Raw genomic sequence first — 16,920 nt, 5'->3', positions numbered from 1 at the left:
GCCACAGGGGCCATGACTACTACCAAAGTGTCTGATAAAAGCCCGTTTGCCAAAGAGCTGCTGGTTCGAGATGACTGCTTCATTCTCGATAACGGAGCAAATGGGAAAGTCTTTGTCTGGAAAGGTGAGAAGAAACTGGTACTCCTGAACGACAACAGGGCCTGCTGCTGTTCAACCACCACACACAAAAACATAACAACCATCTTGGCTCATGACAGGGAAGGCTGTTGTTGCTTTAGCATCCAGGAGAGAGCAGAGCACATCTGGGATAGTAGAAGCTAACCATTAGCATTAGCAACTCCACAACACAGCAGAACCCCTCCAGACTTGTGGAGATAAAACATCAACGTTGCAGAGCAAACAGAGTCAGTGGTAGAGTCGCATTATTTTTAACCAAATAGAGGAAAGATGTTAAAATATCAGGAAATAAAACTCAGAATCCTGCCGCCAGCTCACCTCTCCTCTGACTAACTTCTACCTTCTGAAACAGGAGCACGGAGCTTTTTTTCCCTACAGAGATAAACTCACACAACGTTTATTTATACTAGAGACCACTGCAGATGTGTTGGAAAAAAATCAGTGAACTTGGTCTTTATGGGTATAACAATAACCTCTGTTTTGTTCTCACCAAATCCCAAAAAATTAGCCGCTATCTACAACTGAACCAGACCCCTGTTGTGTTGGCAAATATATCTGGCAGTCATCAACGTAAAGATGGAATCTGATATTGTGTTTCCATAGCAGCATTCCAACAGCAGCAAGTAAATCTAAAACTGTAGTGAGCCCAGCACCGACCCCTGAGGCACCCCCATCTTAAGGGATTATTCTACCACATATCTGGCATCTGTTACTAAAACCACATCATTTAAAATACTTAAAAGAGCCGTGCCCAGACCTGAACTCAGACTGAAGCGGTTCCGAAGCTGTTCGGCAGAAGCTTCTGAAGAAAAGTGAAAAATAGAAGAAAAGTCCTTCCATTTTTGTGCTCAGAAAACAGATCTTCATGATCAGATTAAAAAAAAAATGATTAGGTTTGAAAATTTAACAAAATTAGTTAAAACTTTTACATTTTTCTGTACATTTAGTTTTATTTTCTTTTAAGAAAAAGGCTAGAAAATAATTTTCTTTTTCTTGCATTTTATAATCATTAGGGGTGACAACGCTTATAATAAAATGTAAATGATTAAAGACATAAATAATAATAATGTTAGTTGATATAAAAGTTTTGTTTTTTATCTATATGTCTCAGGTTTTTAAAATGTACTAGTTTATTTTAAGTTAAGTTCATTGCATGTTCTGAAAAGAGCCATAGGGACTAAAAGAGGAAAAACAGTTAATAGACTGGTTTTATGTTTTGGGGCTACAAGTTGTTGATTGGACATCTTTTGTTGATTTCTAAATAAAGATGATGTATTTTAGTTAGTTGTTTTATATTTTTGACATTTTTATAGGATACTGAACATTGTTATCTCATTAAAAACAGAACCAGATTCATTCTAAACGATCTCTACATTGTTCTGGACCCGCATCATCATGCCCCCACCCCTATCTGAAACACAACTTCACATGTTTTATCAGGTGGTTTCGAGTCCAGTCTGAATGTAGTTGATAAGTTTTAGACTTGCCTCCTTCTCGTAAAGCTAATCTTTCTGTAACCTATGTTAATCCCTCCTTAAGAGGACTGATTACAATCTGCTGTAATCTCACTCCCAATCAGCAGCGCAAAAGCCTCCAACTGATACGTTGTCCTGTTATGTCAGAGGCACTCGCCCAGCTAAACAAAACCAAGTAAAAACAGATTTCAGTTGTTCGGCAGAAACTTCTGAAGAAAAGGTGAAAAATAGAAGAAAAGTTCTTCCATTAACAGATCTTTATAATTGTTTTCATGCTTTTAGACACAAGATGTAAAAATCTTGTTCTTCAAAGCTCAAAGAGGACAGAGTACAGTGATCCCTCGCTACTTCGCGGTTCGTTTATAGCGGTTTCACGACTTCGCGGATTTTTTCTTTGGAGCCTTATTCAAGGGAAATTCGCCTATTCGCGTTATTTTTTACCGGTTTGCGGTATTTTTCTATGCGAAATATCAAGAAATTCCTGTTTTTTGTCATCAATTTCATCATAAAATGCACTTTTTGTAATAAAACTATAAAAAAACGAAGTAAAAAAATTTTTCTATGTAAAGGGAGGGTTTTAAAAGTCTGAATACTAAATACGTACCTGTTAAATAAATACTATAAATATGGTGTCCCTACTTCGCGGATTTTCACCTATCGCTGCCAGGTCTGGAACGCATCTACCGCGATAAACGAGGGATCACTGTATCTTCAGTTTGCTAAGTTATTCATGTTGTCCGATTATTAGTGCCGGCTGCTTGGCTGATATTGGCGTCACAATTTAACATCACTAAAGGCACACTTGTAAGAAAACATTAAAAGCATTGTATTTCCAATTTTAGTGTATCAAAAAATACAATAAAATAACAATTCAGTTACAGTTGCTTTAGATACAACAGCATTTCAATCGTTTTAATAATAATTTACTACAAAACACTTTAAAATCTCAGTTATCAACCTCAGTAACAACATGTAAGTATTTGTCTCAGCAGCTATTTTCAACTTCATATAAATACGTTTACATGCTTATTAATATTTAGGCTCCACCCACAGCAGGGGGCAGGCACAGGGGGGTCCATTCTAACTGTCGGAGTAGCACTGGCCCACCCTGGACCCACCGTAGAACCGCCCCTGCAGAGGTCATCATTTTACTTCAAATTTAATAAAAGAGTAAATAAAAACACGAATAATTAAAAGTTTAAAATAATAATAGGTATTAAATAGACTGTTGCTAACTTTGATCTTCATTATGTGTGCAAATCTGAGAAGTCTGTGAACCTCCGGTGGCTCTAAACAATGTCTACAAACTCTGATAACCCTGCAGGTAACGGAGCGAATGAAGAGGAGAAGAGGGCTGCTCTGCAGATGGCTGACAAGTTCATTGAGCAGATGAACTACCCCAGGATGAAAACACAGGTCACTCCATGCTGAACGTCACCATGACACCTTAGCTGTTTATTATTCATTTGTTTTGATGTTAAAACTTCTAACTTCTGCGTGTTTCAGGTGGAAATTCTACCTCAGGGGAAGGAGACCATCATCTTCAAACAGTTCTTCAAGAACTGGATCTGAATAATTGACAGGGACCTTTGTGGAACCCCACACCCAGCCAGATGACGCTGCACATCTGGAACCAGACAGCACCAAAAAACACATTTTCATTAGAATATTTTTTATAAGCGTGTACATATGTGAGCAGGCTGCAGCCTGCTTTGGTAGGATCAGAGATGTGATGCCACTTTTATAAATGAAGCTAATAAAAATGTAATGAGAGTGTTGAAATATGAGAAATCTATACAAATTTTGACGTAAATGAGTGGATTTTTTTTTTTATAATTTTTTGGATTGAATCACAGATTTTGTCTTAATTTGGAAATAAACCTGAAACTGATCTCTAACCTCCTGAGTTTTTCCTGTGAGCCGGTTATTATTTATGAAGATGAAACACATGACCGTAGTTAAACCCTCCTGCAGATGATTGATTACTACCTGCTGTAATCTCAGTCCTAATCAGCAGCCTCTAACAGCCCTGCTGATATCAGAGGTGGGTTTATTTAAGACAAACCGTTCAGCTCCTCCATGTTTAGGTCCACAAGTCTCCTGAAACATGTCCGACTCTCACCCCTCATCAACCAGAGTGTTACATTACTGATAGCCACCTATTTTTACACACAATAAACCCACCAGGGCCATGCTCTGATGTACAGATGTAGCTGTTAGAAGTCAAAGTGCAAGAAATCTTGTTTGTTGTGAAGAAAATTTACACCTATAAGTTTTTCAGACTTTCTTGATTTTCTATTTTTCCAGTTTTTAGCTGATTTTGTAACCAGCCGTGGTCTACGATTGTGTAGTTTGTGTTTAAAGAACATGAAATGGGGAATTTGGAGTCTCGTTTGCTGAAATTTGGACATCTTACCTCTGATTGGACAGCCATACGACAGCACCGCAGATGTGTTGGAAAAAATTAGTGAACTTGGTCGTTATGGGTATAACAATAACCTCTGTTTTGTTCTCACCAAACCCCAAAAAATTAGCCGCCATCCACAACTGAACCAGACCCCTGTTGTGTTGGCAAATATATCTGGCAGTCATCAACGTAAAGATGGAATCTGATATTGTGTTGCCAATGGAGCATTCCAACAGCAGCAAGTAAATCTAAAACTGTAGTAAGCCCAGCACCGACCCCTGAGGCACCCCCATCTTAAGGGATTATTCTACCACATATCTGGCATCTGTTACTAAAACCACATCATTTAAAATGCTTAACCCTCCCACTGTCTTTATGGGTGACCCCACGAGGAAAGTTGACCATTGAGCAGGATTGATGGTTTATCCCTTAGGTTCACGTGGCAGGGGTGAGGAGTGAGCACCACCTCACCCCTGCCACGTGAACCTCAAGGGGTGAACCATCAATCCTGCTCAATGGTCAACTTTCCTCGCAGGCAGGGGTGCCTCCAGAAAATTTTGATAGGGGTGGCCAGATGGGGCCAAAAATTTTTTGGGTTGGCACACCAAATTGGTCCTTGTGGTAACTCTGGTTGAATTTAGTCTGTGGCGATGTATTGCATTGCACCTTTATTTGTTTTAAATAAAATAACAGTAGGTATCCAAAACATTAAACTTAAATTTTGCACACACAAACATTTTAGAAAAATACATTTCAGTTATTTAAAATGTTATCCCAAATTTAATTAAAAACATTTATTTTTAGGTTTTTTCACCTGTTGCTGGTTTTAAAAAAAACTATGGAGATAAAAACTTCTGTGCAGCAGAAACATGTGTATTCTTAAAATTCTGATTATTTCTTTATGCATCAATTGTAATATTTTATTTTGTTTTACAATTATGTCTTGAACAAACAAGATTAATATATGGTTTGACTGAACATAAATATGATTTGTTAACACTGGCTTTTCCTGGGGGCCAGCAATTTTCTAGAGCTGGCCACCCCTTGGGGGCACCCTTGCTCGCGGGGTCACCCATAAAGACAGTGGGAGGGTTAAAAGAGCAGTGCCCAGACCCAAACCCAGACTGATGCGTTTCCAGGACTTCATGCTCAGATAAAAAACTGATTAGGTTTGAAAATTCAAAGAGACAATGTTTTACCATTAATTTCTGGAAACATCCATCAAAATGTTGTTTAAAATGAGTGAAATGATGTCCAGTTGTTAAAAAATATTGGCGGCTTCTTAGCATGTAACCATAAAAATCATGTGTACAATACATGGGAGTGGGCCTTAATCTCTGGGTGACGCCATATTAGAAGCCGTGTTTCCTTTTACAGGAGCCCATGACGACAAAACACATTTACTGATTAGTCAGAAACGGTTACAAAACTTTCTCCGTTGTTGTTTTACACATTTACCTCTTCACCTGTTGCCATTGATGAAAGGGAGTCTGATGTGCGTCATTTTGCTGACGTTTGCACTCCCCAAGGCTTTTTGACCCTAATGGGCATCCGTTGATAAGTTCTTCTTACTCCAACACAGAGATGCTGCTTGCTTGCACAATTTATGTGATAATCACTAGAGGTGACGAGGCTTACAATAAAATGTAAATTTATGAAGATATAAATATTAACAATGTTAAATTTAGTTATTATTACATTTGAGTTTTTTATCCACACATTATCATATCTTTCAGAAATTTTTAAACTTCTACTTTTATTTTAAGTGAAGTTCAGTGCATTTTCTGAAAAGAACTATAGGGACTAAAAGAGGAAATATGTTTAACAGATTGATTTTATGTTTTGGGGCACCTTTATTTGTTAGATGATCATGGCTTACAGATTATTAAAACCCCAGATTCAGAATCTCAGACAGCTGACTCAAAGTATCACACGAATCAGCTAATGAATTCAAAACACCTGCAAAGGGTTCCTGAGCCTTTAGGTGGTCTCTCAGTCTAAAAATGGATTAATGACATAAATTGATTTTTGTACCCCGTTTTAATTTTTCTAGCTTCACAGTTAAATCTATGGATTTGTTGCAGGTATTCCTGCAAGACAAAACATCAGCAACATCTTATAAGAAGGTATAAAGAAACTAGCATGAAGTTAGTAAACAAGATAAATATTTATATTTATCTGCTTCCTGGTGATCCCTGAGGTCTCTAATCATCTGTATCCCAGCTGGGATGTATCTGCTCTATGAACTTAAAACATAAGATATGAAGATGAAAATAATCTCCTCCTCGTGCATCTCAGATATTCTCATTACATTTGACATAAATGCTTTATATCCAAATGTTTATTATGCAAAGCCAGTGCTTCCGTATTTGTGGACGTTTTGGGACTTTCACTCCATCAGAGCCACCTCAGCTCCCAGTATGAGCAGCTATGTAACCAGTGACCCTGCTGCAGGACCAACAGTTTCACCACTAAACTGCTCTGATTATGGGCGTCGATGCTGATAAGCCGCCTTACTGCTGCTGTAAAGTGAATCCCGCCTCTCGGTGTGACCGAAGCAGCTGCTGGGAAGCCGACGAGCTTTCGTGTCAGTCACCTGCGACGTTCCTCCTCATCACCTTCGAGGACGTAAAGGGTCCAAAGGTCAGCGTGAGGGAGGAGCGGACAGGAGGAGATAAAAGGATCAGACGTGCAGGGTGAGCACTCCACTCGTCTTCAACATCAGAGCTGCACATCTGCAAACATCTGCTCCGATCCCACAACAGGTGACTCATCATTCTTTGATATTTGTCCATTTTATGTTTATAGGTAAATATAAGTATTGTTTAGCAATTTATGATGTTATCAGTTAGGCAAAAGTGTATATAAATGATCATAAATAAGGTCATGGGTTAGATCATTATTGTGAAGCATATTTTCTATCATTGTCAGGGTTTTCAGCTGGTTTCCTACTCATTTGTTTATTTCTGACCTGAATTTGGAAAAAAAAGAAAATATAAACGAATGAATAAAAAATACATTTTATATATTTACTTTGTATTATATGATTTATTATGATTCATATGAACTAAATATAAAATAAAACATTGCACAAACGCTGTTTTTGCTGCTTTCGTTTTGACCGTTGTCCTGTGCGGCGCTTGGGGTCAGCTCCCATGCTGTGTTTGAAAGGTGCTATAGAAACAAAATGGCATGGTAATATGGTTCTAATATCTTATTGTTTGTGTGTTTTTCTCACAGCCATGAGTAACAAAGAAGGCATCGAAATGAAAACCATCCTGAAGCGTAAAAAACGTGGGTTTTCCTGTATTTTTATTGTAAAAAAAAAACATCTTCTCATTTTTTAGCGTTACCTGGTAACACCTCCTGATCTGGAACTTTACGGAGCAAAGAACCAGTGAAATGCTCCAGAAGTTTCATTCGTGTGACAACTTTGATCATTTCTGATGATCTGAGTTCCTTCATCTGCTCTGACCAGCTGCATTGATGACCTTTGGCACAAACTTGTTTTCAGAAGCGAGCGTCCTGCTGAACGATGAAGAGAGCACCACCCAGAGCAGCTCCCTCTGCGCCGTCCGCTGGAATCTGCCTGACGAGAACGTCCAGGCGCACAGCTCGGCCCCCACCATGCACGCCAGCAGCCTCACCAAACACTCACAGGTAGGTGAAACCCGCCAGATCCAGACCCACGCTTTCCCCCTCTGGGTTCATTTCTAAAACTCGGCTCGTTTGGCAGCAGCAGTCTCGCCAGAGCAGCCTGAGGGATCTGCGCAGCCTGCAGGAGTGTGTGGAGTTCATCCAGCACTGGAAGGAGCAGGTGGATGAGTTGTGCAAGGTAGGGAAATGATCGTAAACGTTATTATTCCAGGTTTCGTGGTGTTAAAGCGGAATGAAAGTAATGTGAGGAAATATGAGACAAGGAAGTACTGCTGGGGAAAAGCTTTCACTAATTTTATAGTAAATTCATGAGGACGGATTCCTCTAAAAACCAGTTCAAACTGGTTTATGTGGACTTCCTTTTGTCATCATGCAGTCCATGAGTCAGGTTGCTGTAATTTAATAATCATCGCTATGGAAACACATGCTTGAACCCGGCAGGATGATTAGGGTAACTGAGTGGGTGGATGCTGACATGACACATGTTCGTGAATGGTTGACCTTTCACCTGCAGCTGTAAGGCATGTCTGATTAATGTGTGTGTGTGTGTTTGCTGCATTTCAGCAGGGAGGAAGAGACCCAGGGGGAGAAACCAGTAAGAAACAGACCAACGGGTCGGACCGGAAAGCTGAACGCAGCCTCGAGGAGAGCAGGAAACTGATCCTGGAGTGGTCTGATGAGCTCCAGCACGTAGATGAGGTCAGAACTAAACCAGGTCTGATCATTTTTTAGTTAATAACAAAAGAAAGTCAGCCTCTAACTTGGTTTCTTTCTGATTGGACGTCTGTAGCTTCTGAAGGAGAACCCCTGGACACCTGAAGGTCAAAAGACAGAAAGAGAAGAAGATAAAGATCCTAAAGAGGAGGCACAACAGAGGATCATGGAGTGGGCTAAAGAGCTGCAGAGGGCCACGGAGGTGAGAAGCTCACAAAACTAAAAAAGTTCATCCGAGTGTCTGTTACGAACAAAATCTCACTAAAGCGGTAGAGCTACCATTAAAGCGCTGTGGTTGGTGTCTGCAGAGCTGTGGCGTGCCGTGTGACGAGCTCGGGAAAGTCCTGCGTCTGCTGGGCCTGAAGAAGAAGCGGCTGTTCCGGCTGCTGCCTCTGCTGGAGTTCATCACCTGGTCTCTGCTGAAGGAGGACAGCACGGTAAAACAGCACACACACACACACACACGCACACACACACGCGCACACACACGCGCTAACACACGCACACGCACACATGCGCTAACACACACACACACACGCACACACACGCACACACACACACACACATGCACACGCACGCACGCACGCACACACACACACATGCGCCAACACACGCACACGTACATTAACACACACACACGCACACGAACACGAACACACACACACACACACGCGCTAACACACGCACACACACACACATGCGCTAACACACACACACACACACATGCGCTAACACACACACATGCGCTAACACACACACACACACACACATGCGCTAACACACACACACACGCGCTAACACACACACACACACACACACATGCGCTAACACACACACACACACACACACATGCGCTAACACACACACACACATGCGCTAACACACACACACACACACACATGCGCTAACACACACACACACACACACACATGCGCTAACACACACACACACACACACACACACACACACATGCGCTAACACACACACACACACATGCGCTAACACACACACACACACACACATGCGCTAACACACACACACATGCGCTAACACACACACACACACACATGCGCTAACACACACACACACATGCGCTAACACACACACACACGTGCGCTAACACACACAAATGGAAAAATGAGAACAAATGCAGCAAAACATTTTAGGTGATTTCTGCACATACCCTCACTAAATAAAACCCAGTTTTATATGCACACAAAAATGAGTTTAAACACACACAACCCTGTGATATGAAGCAAGGGACCAACAAAATGTAAAACAGAAGTGGCTCCAGGTTGAGATTGAAACTAAAAGTCTAATCTGATACCACGCAGGTCTGAAATGATCAGGTTATGAAACAGATTTTATGATGCATGCAGGCTGAATGAACCCTGCACTCTGCCTGCGTGTGAAGCATCAATAAAGTGAGATGTGAGATTTGTTCTGTTGACCCTGATCTGCTGCTGAACTGATAAGCCTTTATCTCAGCTGGACTGATAGAGAAGATTCTGCTGATTAACCGCTGCTGTTATTCTTGTTTATTAACCATGAGTGGAAGCTTAAAAGGCTGTTGTGCATGTGTTAATAGTTTAACTTTTTCTTTTTACCCAGACGATGGTGCCACAGCTATGGCTGCTAGCAAAGCAAAGGACCTGGAAAGCAGGAATACCAAGATACATCCCAAACTCAGGTGTGTACAACAGTTTTGGTATGGCAAAACATTTCTCTCAGTTAGGTTTCTGGTGAGAGCTTATGAACGACTAGCATCCTACCTGCTGAAGATAGCTCAATGAATAACATCATTTTGGAGAAAAAGAGATTATTCTAAACCGGAGTGATAGGCTAATGGTTAGGCTAAAGTTTAAAGTCAAATGGAAATCAGCAATCTTCAAACAAGTTCAGTTTAGAAAAGTTTATAAAATCATATATCCAATGACACAATGCCAAAGCTAGCTGCTGGTAACTTTGCTTGTAAATTATGGTGTTATGTAACATTTGTATTATTAAACTAGTTTATAAAGTAGTATTTACAGTAAAACTAGGAAAATAGTGCTGGCTGTGTTTTGTTCTTGGCTTTGTGCTGACTAGCCTTTAGCTTGTAAATTTGGCTTGTTTCTCCAAGCTGAGTTTATATCCTTTGAGTTTTAAATCACAGCAGAAAAAATGAAGAAAATTAAAAATGCAAGCAGCGTTGTTCGCCCCTCGCAGCTCCACGCCTCTCTGGCCTGGCCGGCAGTCTGGTGCACCCGGGCACATCTGCTGAACATAAACATCGACCACCCCGACACCAGAAACCGCGAACGGTCTCGTCTGCACCTCACCCTGGCTCAGCATCCCCTCTGAGCCCACCATTAAATTACACGTCTCACCACTAGGGAATACTCTGTCTTTACCACACTGGTGGTGTGATGACACAGACCAAGTTTAATACTATTCTTACCATGTATTTTAAAGTTATTAAGGGTTAAAGTTATCTAGGGGGCGCTGTGACCAATTACATAAAAATCCCATTGAGGTCCTCTTAGGGAGTCAAAGATGGTTTTGTGGTAGTTTGGCATCAATCAGACGTTGCGCGTGCTTTCTAGAGCCAAAGAGCTGAAAGGGGCGGAGCTAAAGGGATTTGAACCAACAACAACATCAATGTGTTTGGTGCAGTCACGTGATGACACAAGCCAAGTAAAAAGCCATTCTGACCTTGTCTTTAGAAGTTGATAAAGTTTGAACCCATCTAGGGGGCGCTGTGACCATTTACAACTAAATCCCATAGAGGTCATCTTTGCCCATCAAAGATGGTTTTCTGTTAATTTGGCGTCAATCAAACGTTGCATGGGTCATCTAGAGACAAAAGGCTGTAAGTGGGTGGAGTCAAAGTGATTTGAACAAGTGAGCACATACATGTGTTGATTGCAGTTGTGTGATGACTCCCACCAAGTTTGATATAGTTTGGAGCTTTTTTGCAGAAGTTACAAATGTTTTATTGTATCTAGGGGGCGCTGTCCCAAATGTAGGAAATATTCCATGTAGAAGTTTGTAGGTTGATAAGTCATTTGTGTGCAGTTTGGTGTGAATTGCATCATGCATGTGTTATTCAGGGCCTAATATCTGTCAGGGGGAGGAGCTAAAGCAATATCAACCAATTACCACAGGATTGTGTTGGGTGCCTTTGTGTGATGACACATAGCAAGTTTGGTGCAGTTATGACCTCGTCTGTACGAGTTATTACAGTTTTAAAGGTATGTAGGGGGCACTGTGGTGATATTATACAACGTTCACCAACCGTTTGTGCCTCGTTGGCTAAAGGGCATGATTGTTGATTGCCATGTTCTGTCTTGTGCAGATCGGACGCTGTTTGCGGAAGTTACAGTCAAAAAAAGGTCACGTGTCGGGCCCGAATTCGCCATGGCATCAAAGAGCCTCCCTTTCTGGAAAGCTATCAGATCTGAATGGTCATTACAACATCATGAAGACAGTGCATGACCTTAGTGTCATGTTGACTAAATTAGAGGGGACAAATATGGGCATTTCACCATAAAACAATCGACTTCCTGTTGTCAGGGGGTGGGGCTTAGGTGATGTCAGCTGTCCACATTGTCATTGTCTTGAGATGTGGTCAGTGATCACACAAACAAAGTCTGATATAGATCTGATCATGCACATGAGAGTTATTACGTCCAGTAATGTAATGGCAAAAGGTCAAAGTTTGAGGCTTAGCCACGCCCAAACCTTTAAACTTTTGAAAAATCCGACGGTTGATTTTTTTCCCTCTATGTCTTAAGAGTATATAGCAGAAGTTTGAAGGTGATCGGTGAAAAGGGCGACGGGGCATCATTCTCCAAACAACGTGTGCAAAAACCACTAAATCGAGTACTTGGACCAAAATGGCCGACTTCCTGTGCGACTTTGCGCTTGGCTCCAAGAGACTTTTTTGTAGGTCCTGAGACACCACATTAGTGTACCGAATTTCGTAATCCTCAGTCAAAGCATGGCTTGGGGCTGACAATTTCAATGGTCCTAGGGGGCGCTATTTAAGAAAATAGGCCACGCCCACCAGATGGGCTTCATGGTGGCGCAGTTGTTAGCACTGTTGCCTCACAGCACGAAGGTTGCAGGTTCGAAACTTGGCTGTGGCCTTTCTGCGTGGAGTTGCGTGTTCGTCCCATGCATGTGTGGGTTTCCTCCGGGAACTCCGATTTCCCCCACAGATCACAACATGCCCTATAGGTAATAAGTAAGTCGCTTTGGATAAAAGCGTTTGAAAAATAAATAAACATAAATAAATAAACATTTTCACATCTGATTTTTTGGGGGGTCAGACTAGAATCACTCACCAGAAGTTTTGTGGCGATATCTTTAGAAATGACAAAATGGGAGGCAAACGTATGGCCACGGTGGTACGCCTGACTTTGCAGTGCCGCCAAAGCCCTCTTTGGAAAACTCCCATAAAGTGACGCCAAGCAACCCCTACTTGTCTTGAGTTACCAGCTACAAATGTGTGGTGATTAGGTGAAATAGAGCAATTTGGGACCTATCACAGTAAAACTTGACCTTTTAGTCCTGAGGGGGTGGGGCTTGTGTGATGTCATCATCGGACCATTCAATTTAGTTTGTGTCTGGATGTCGAATGACCACAGAAATTTTTGTAACTACTCTATTCGAGTATGAACTTTATATTTTTTGGCGTGTAATTGAAATTCGAGGCCTGGCCACGCCCCTTCAGCATGTACGAAAAGTCAGTTTTATTTTTTCTATTTGATCGCCCATCTCTTCTGAGCAATTTCCCACAACTTTTGAGACGAGTGTGCGAAAAATGATTGAGCAAATCAATCAGAAGCGGACCCTAGAAAAGGCCAAAACGGTGTCAAAAGCACCACTTCAAACCAAAATGGCCGACTTCCTGTTTGATGTTGACCATGGTTGCAAGAGGCTTTTCTGTGCATACTGTTGAGTACTACAAGTGCACAAAATGTCATAACTGTACCATAAACTAAGCTTTATGGAAGGGGTACTTTTCACGTTCTAAGGGGGGCTGTGGAGCAAGTTTTATTGCAAATTTTTTGGGACCTTTAAAATACAAAATTTTACACCATGCCTGACATGTGTGCAAAAATTCCTGAGTTTTCGGGTATGTTAAGGCCTCCAAAAGGCCAATTTACTTGGCGGAAGAAAAATAAACAAAGCAGATACAATAGGCCTTCGCAGCGCTTTGGCTGCTTGGGCCTAATAAGGATTTTGGCCAATTAATATAATTTTTTTCTTGTCTTTCCAGTTTGGAGTTGGATCTGCAGTGCAGCAGGTAAAAATCTGCTTACATGTTTCTGTTTCGTGTTAAATCACTTATTACACCTCCTGATGTTACAGTTTTTATGAATGATGTCCTTGTCTTGGCAGCTGATGTGATTCTGGACCCTAAGACCCACCACTCGTGGCTGCAGCTTTCAGACGACCAGCGTAAGGTCCAGGAAGGCCTCTCTGAGTTGGACGTGCCCCACAGCTCCCAGCGCTTCGATCACTGGCCCTGTGTGCTGGGCTGGGAGGGCTACAGCGCCGGTCGCCACTACTGGGAGGTGGACATAGCCAACAATGGCTACTGGAGGATCGGGCTGACCACTTCTAACGCACAGAGGAAAGGAAACATTGCCATGAAGCCAAAGAAAGGCTACTGGGTTCTGTGGAGAAGCAACCACCATTTCTACGCTTGCACCAAGCCAGAGACGCAGCTTCCCATCGGACTCGTCCCTCGGCGCTTGGGGGTCTACTTGGACTATGAGGAAGGCCAGATCTCCTTCTACAATGCACAAACCAAGTCCCACATCTACACCTTCACCGGGACCTTCAGAGAGAAGCTCTACCCTCTGTTTGCTCCCATGGACGGCCGCACTCTGCTCACCATCATCGAGCCAAAGAAGATTACCTCAAACTAACAGAGACGGACACCTGAAGTTCTTACTGGAGACTTTAAACGAAAGTTTTGAACTTTTACAGTGAGTTTCCATGGAAACCTTACAAACATTTCTATTCTGGATAGCTCTTAAAGACACCTTATGTTTGGAGAAATGTACCTGTTAGCTAAGACTGAAGCAGATTACTGTCTTCTTAAAAAAAAATTCTAATCTAAAAAAACATTAGAGCAGAACAATTTAGGTTTCACAGTTGCAGTTTGGAGCTTTCACAACAGGTTGTACAGGTTTATAACAGTGTCTACCTGAACAGCTTACATCTTTTATGTTTCAGTTGTTTTCAGACGACAGCAATCGACTACAATCTTAGCCGTTAGCCGTGGTGGAAGAAGTACTTGATTTTTTTACTTAAGAGAAAGTCGCCCCCAAATAAACTTTCTCTGCTGGTAAACTATATAAATGAGTGTCTAATCGTGCTGTAGACATGTGTAGTCAATAATTTAGCACTTTAGGGCATCTTAGTAAAACATTTGTGTCGTGACGTCTTCAGGTAAAAACTCTGCACAGCCACCGCTATTGGCTAAGAGGTACACTATAATGTTAGCTGGTACATTATGAGGTCACAATGTATTTGTGAGCCTGTGGCCGTTTGTCAATAATCAAGGACGCTAGTATGTTGTGTACTAGACAAGTATGTTCTTGGCAAGGACACCAGAAAGTCTGTTCTACCCAGTACGGGAGGACGAGGACGGCATTAGAAACAGAACCGTACTCCGTTGTGTCCTGGCAACAAGCGCTCCTTCTTGCTACAGTTAGAAAAACAACCTGACATAAGAATAAAAGTCTAGTTTGTTCCTTAAATAACAAAATAACAACAAAAACAAATTATTTGCATTACGTTTGGCTCACTTTTGATCAAAACTATTGAAATACTAAGCATTTCCTGCTCTTCAATGACTAAAAAAAGTTTATTTTTCATCAGAACATAGCTACGGTGCTTTTATTTTGATAGTGGGTCAGTTAATTAGCATTTTGAAGGATTGTGAAGAGTAAAACTCAAACACACAGAGCAAAATTTACAGTTTACACAGGATTATTTACAACAGACAACTTTATATTATTTGATTTATATTTCTAATATAAAACATTAGTTATTAGCGTTCTCCTCGGACATTCGGAGTGTAACAGTTTGCGACGCAATGCATTATGGGAAACTTTGCTGTCCTAAGTGCGCAGAAAGATGCATCATTGCATCCTCGATACAGTGGGCAGAGCAAGAACACATCCGGGAACTTTGAGTGAACTTGCCATTATGCATATTTAGGATTTGAACAGTCCTTGGGCCATCGTTGTTGACGTTTCAGAAGGACACGACTACACAAGCTCGGACAAGCATGCCTATTAGAAACGGCCTGTGTGTGTGTGTGCATCTGATAGCGGCTCCGCCCTCTCGGTCTGCTAGGCAACAGCGTTTGTTGCATTTTTCAAACAGGAAGTAGGAGTGAGGTAAGACTCTGGTAGGGGGTGACTTGCTCTTTAAGTAAAAGTACAGGTAAAAAGGTTAAATAATTACTTAAATCAAAGTAGATGCATTAAAGAAGACTTAATGTATGCAAGTATGCAATTTCAAATGTACTTATAAGTAAAAAAGTAAAAGTACTCAACTGACTGGGGGAGCGGACAAAACAATAACTAAAGTACTGTAGCCTTAGGAACTGCCGGTCTCCATGGATAGGGTGGGGGAATGGGGGTAAGATATAGCGCAAATTAAAGTACTTTTACTTTTGGAACGTTTTGGAAATTTTAGTGGCGTATAAAGCACAGGTGGTTACTACAAAATATAGTGGAGCAAACATAGGCGTCCATAAAATTACTAAAGTAAAGAAGATACAGAAAAGGTGTACTTAAATCAAGAATCCAAAGTTTTCCTTCATTCAGGAATTCTGTGTGATTTTGTAGATATTTTTAAAAGTGATAGTTTTACCCTGTAATGTAATATAATGTAGGCTATACTTCAAAACATTTTTGTTAAGCCCACCCCGATCCTGTAGTACCCCATGCATTTAGAACCGACCACCACTCAGCATTGGCCAATAGCGTTAGACATACGCTTATGTATAGATGTTTATCACAGAGCAAGCATGAGTGTTTGCAGACGCACATAAGAAATATTGTTGGTTCTGCAACATTTCTTATGTGCAAGTAGGTCTTTAAAATGCATAGAAATGAGTACATTAGAATAATAATCATAAAGCCATGTGTTTTAGGTCTGTTGGCCCGCTAGAGGCGCGTGTTCATGAACAAGAGGCGTGGCTTTCAGCTGCAAACACGGAAGTTGTGAGAACACCTTAAAGAGCAAGTCACCCCCAAATCAACTTTTTTTCTGATAAACTATATAAATGTGTGTCTAATCGTGCTGCAGACACGTGTAGTCAATAGTTTAGCACTTTAGTGCATTTTAGTTCAAATTTAAATTTTCTGCCTAAAACTGCCAGTGTTGTGCCGTTGTCAGGTAAAAACTCTGCACTGCATTTGAATTTAAATCTGCCATCGCTATTGGCCAAGAGGTACCCTAGGACGTTAGCTGGTACCATATGATGTCACAATGTCATTGTGAACCTGTGTGTGTGTG

General features: G+C 41.2%; 2 protein-coding genes across 10 annotated transcripts in view; both read left to right on the top strand.

The window, feature by feature from the left end:
* Positions 1 to 3,511, top strand: part of capgb (capping protein (actin filament), gelsolin-like b) — a 24,863-nt gene extending 21,352 nt beyond the window's left edge. For all 7 annotated transcript variants that reach the window (XM_070548910.1, XM_015946939.3, XM_015946937.3 and 4 more), the window contains 3 exons: positions 1 to 124; positions 2,938 to 3,029; positions 3,120 to 3,511. The exon at positions 1 to 124 is cut by the window's left edge and continues 9 nt beyond it. In XM_070548910.1, coding sequence (XP_070405011.1) covers positions 1 to 124; positions 2,938 to 3,029; positions 3,120 to 3,185 — 282 coding nt within the window. In that variant the 3' untranslated portion in view covers positions 3,186 to 3,511. The remainder of the gene's footprint in view (positions 125 to 2,937; positions 3,030 to 3,119) is intronic.
* A 3,166-nt stretch (positions 3,512 to 6,677) lies between these two features.
* On the top strand, positions 6,678 to 14,742 carry si:dkey-219e21.2 (E3 ubiquitin-protein ligase TRIM39). Of its 3 annotated transcripts, none has more exons than XM_015946936.3 (10): positions 6,678 to 6,785; positions 7,261 to 7,314; positions 7,538 to 7,680; positions 7,757 to 7,855; positions 8,242 to 8,376; positions 8,468 to 8,593; positions 8,700 to 8,828; positions 10,003 to 10,081; positions 13,658 to 13,684; positions 13,780 to 14,742. In XM_015946936.3, the coding sequence occupies exons 2-10, from the start codon at positions 7,263 to 7,265 to the stop codon at positions 14,310 to 14,312; spliced, it is 1,323 nt and encodes a 440-aa protein (XP_015802422.3). In that variant the 5' UTR covers positions 6,678 to 6,785; positions 7,261 to 7,262; the 3' UTR covers positions 14,313 to 14,742. The 3 variants fall into 3 exon arrangements, with proteins under 3 accessions (XP_015802422.3, XP_015802419.3, XP_015802421.3); XM_015946933.3 differs by having other exon boundaries at positions 7,535 to 7,680; positions 7,760 to 7,855; XM_015946935.3 differs by having other exon boundaries at positions 7,535 to 7,680.
* The last annotated feature ends 2,178 nt before the right edge of the window (positions 14,743 to 16,920 follow it).

This window comes from Nothobranchius furzeri, chromosome 2 (genome assembly GCF_043380555.1).
Source record: "Nothobranchius furzeri strain GRZ-AD chromosome 2, NfurGRZ-RIMD1, whole genome shotgun sequence".
Classification (NCBI taxonomy): domain Eukaryota; kingdom Metazoa; phylum Chordata; class Actinopteri; order Cyprinodontiformes; family Nothobranchiidae; genus Nothobranchius; species Nothobranchius furzeri.
This window is presented reverse-complemented; position numbering and strand designations above follow the sequence as displayed.

Excerpts from the sequence above, each read along its gene's own strand:
- si:dkey-219e21.2 (XM_015946935.3), top strand. The coding sequence starts at position 7,263 with ATGAGTAACAAAGAAGGCATCGAAATGAAAACCATCCTGAAGCGTAAA. Across the intron at positions 7,681-7,756 it reads GCCTCACCAAACACTCACAG|CAGCAGTCTCGCCAGAGCAG; the intron begins GTAGGTGAAACC and ends CTCGTTTGGCAG. Across the intron at positions 8,377-8,467 it reads AGCTCCAGCACGTAGATGAG|CTTCTGAAGGAGAACCCCTG; the intron begins GTCAGAACTAAA and ends GGACGTCTGTAG.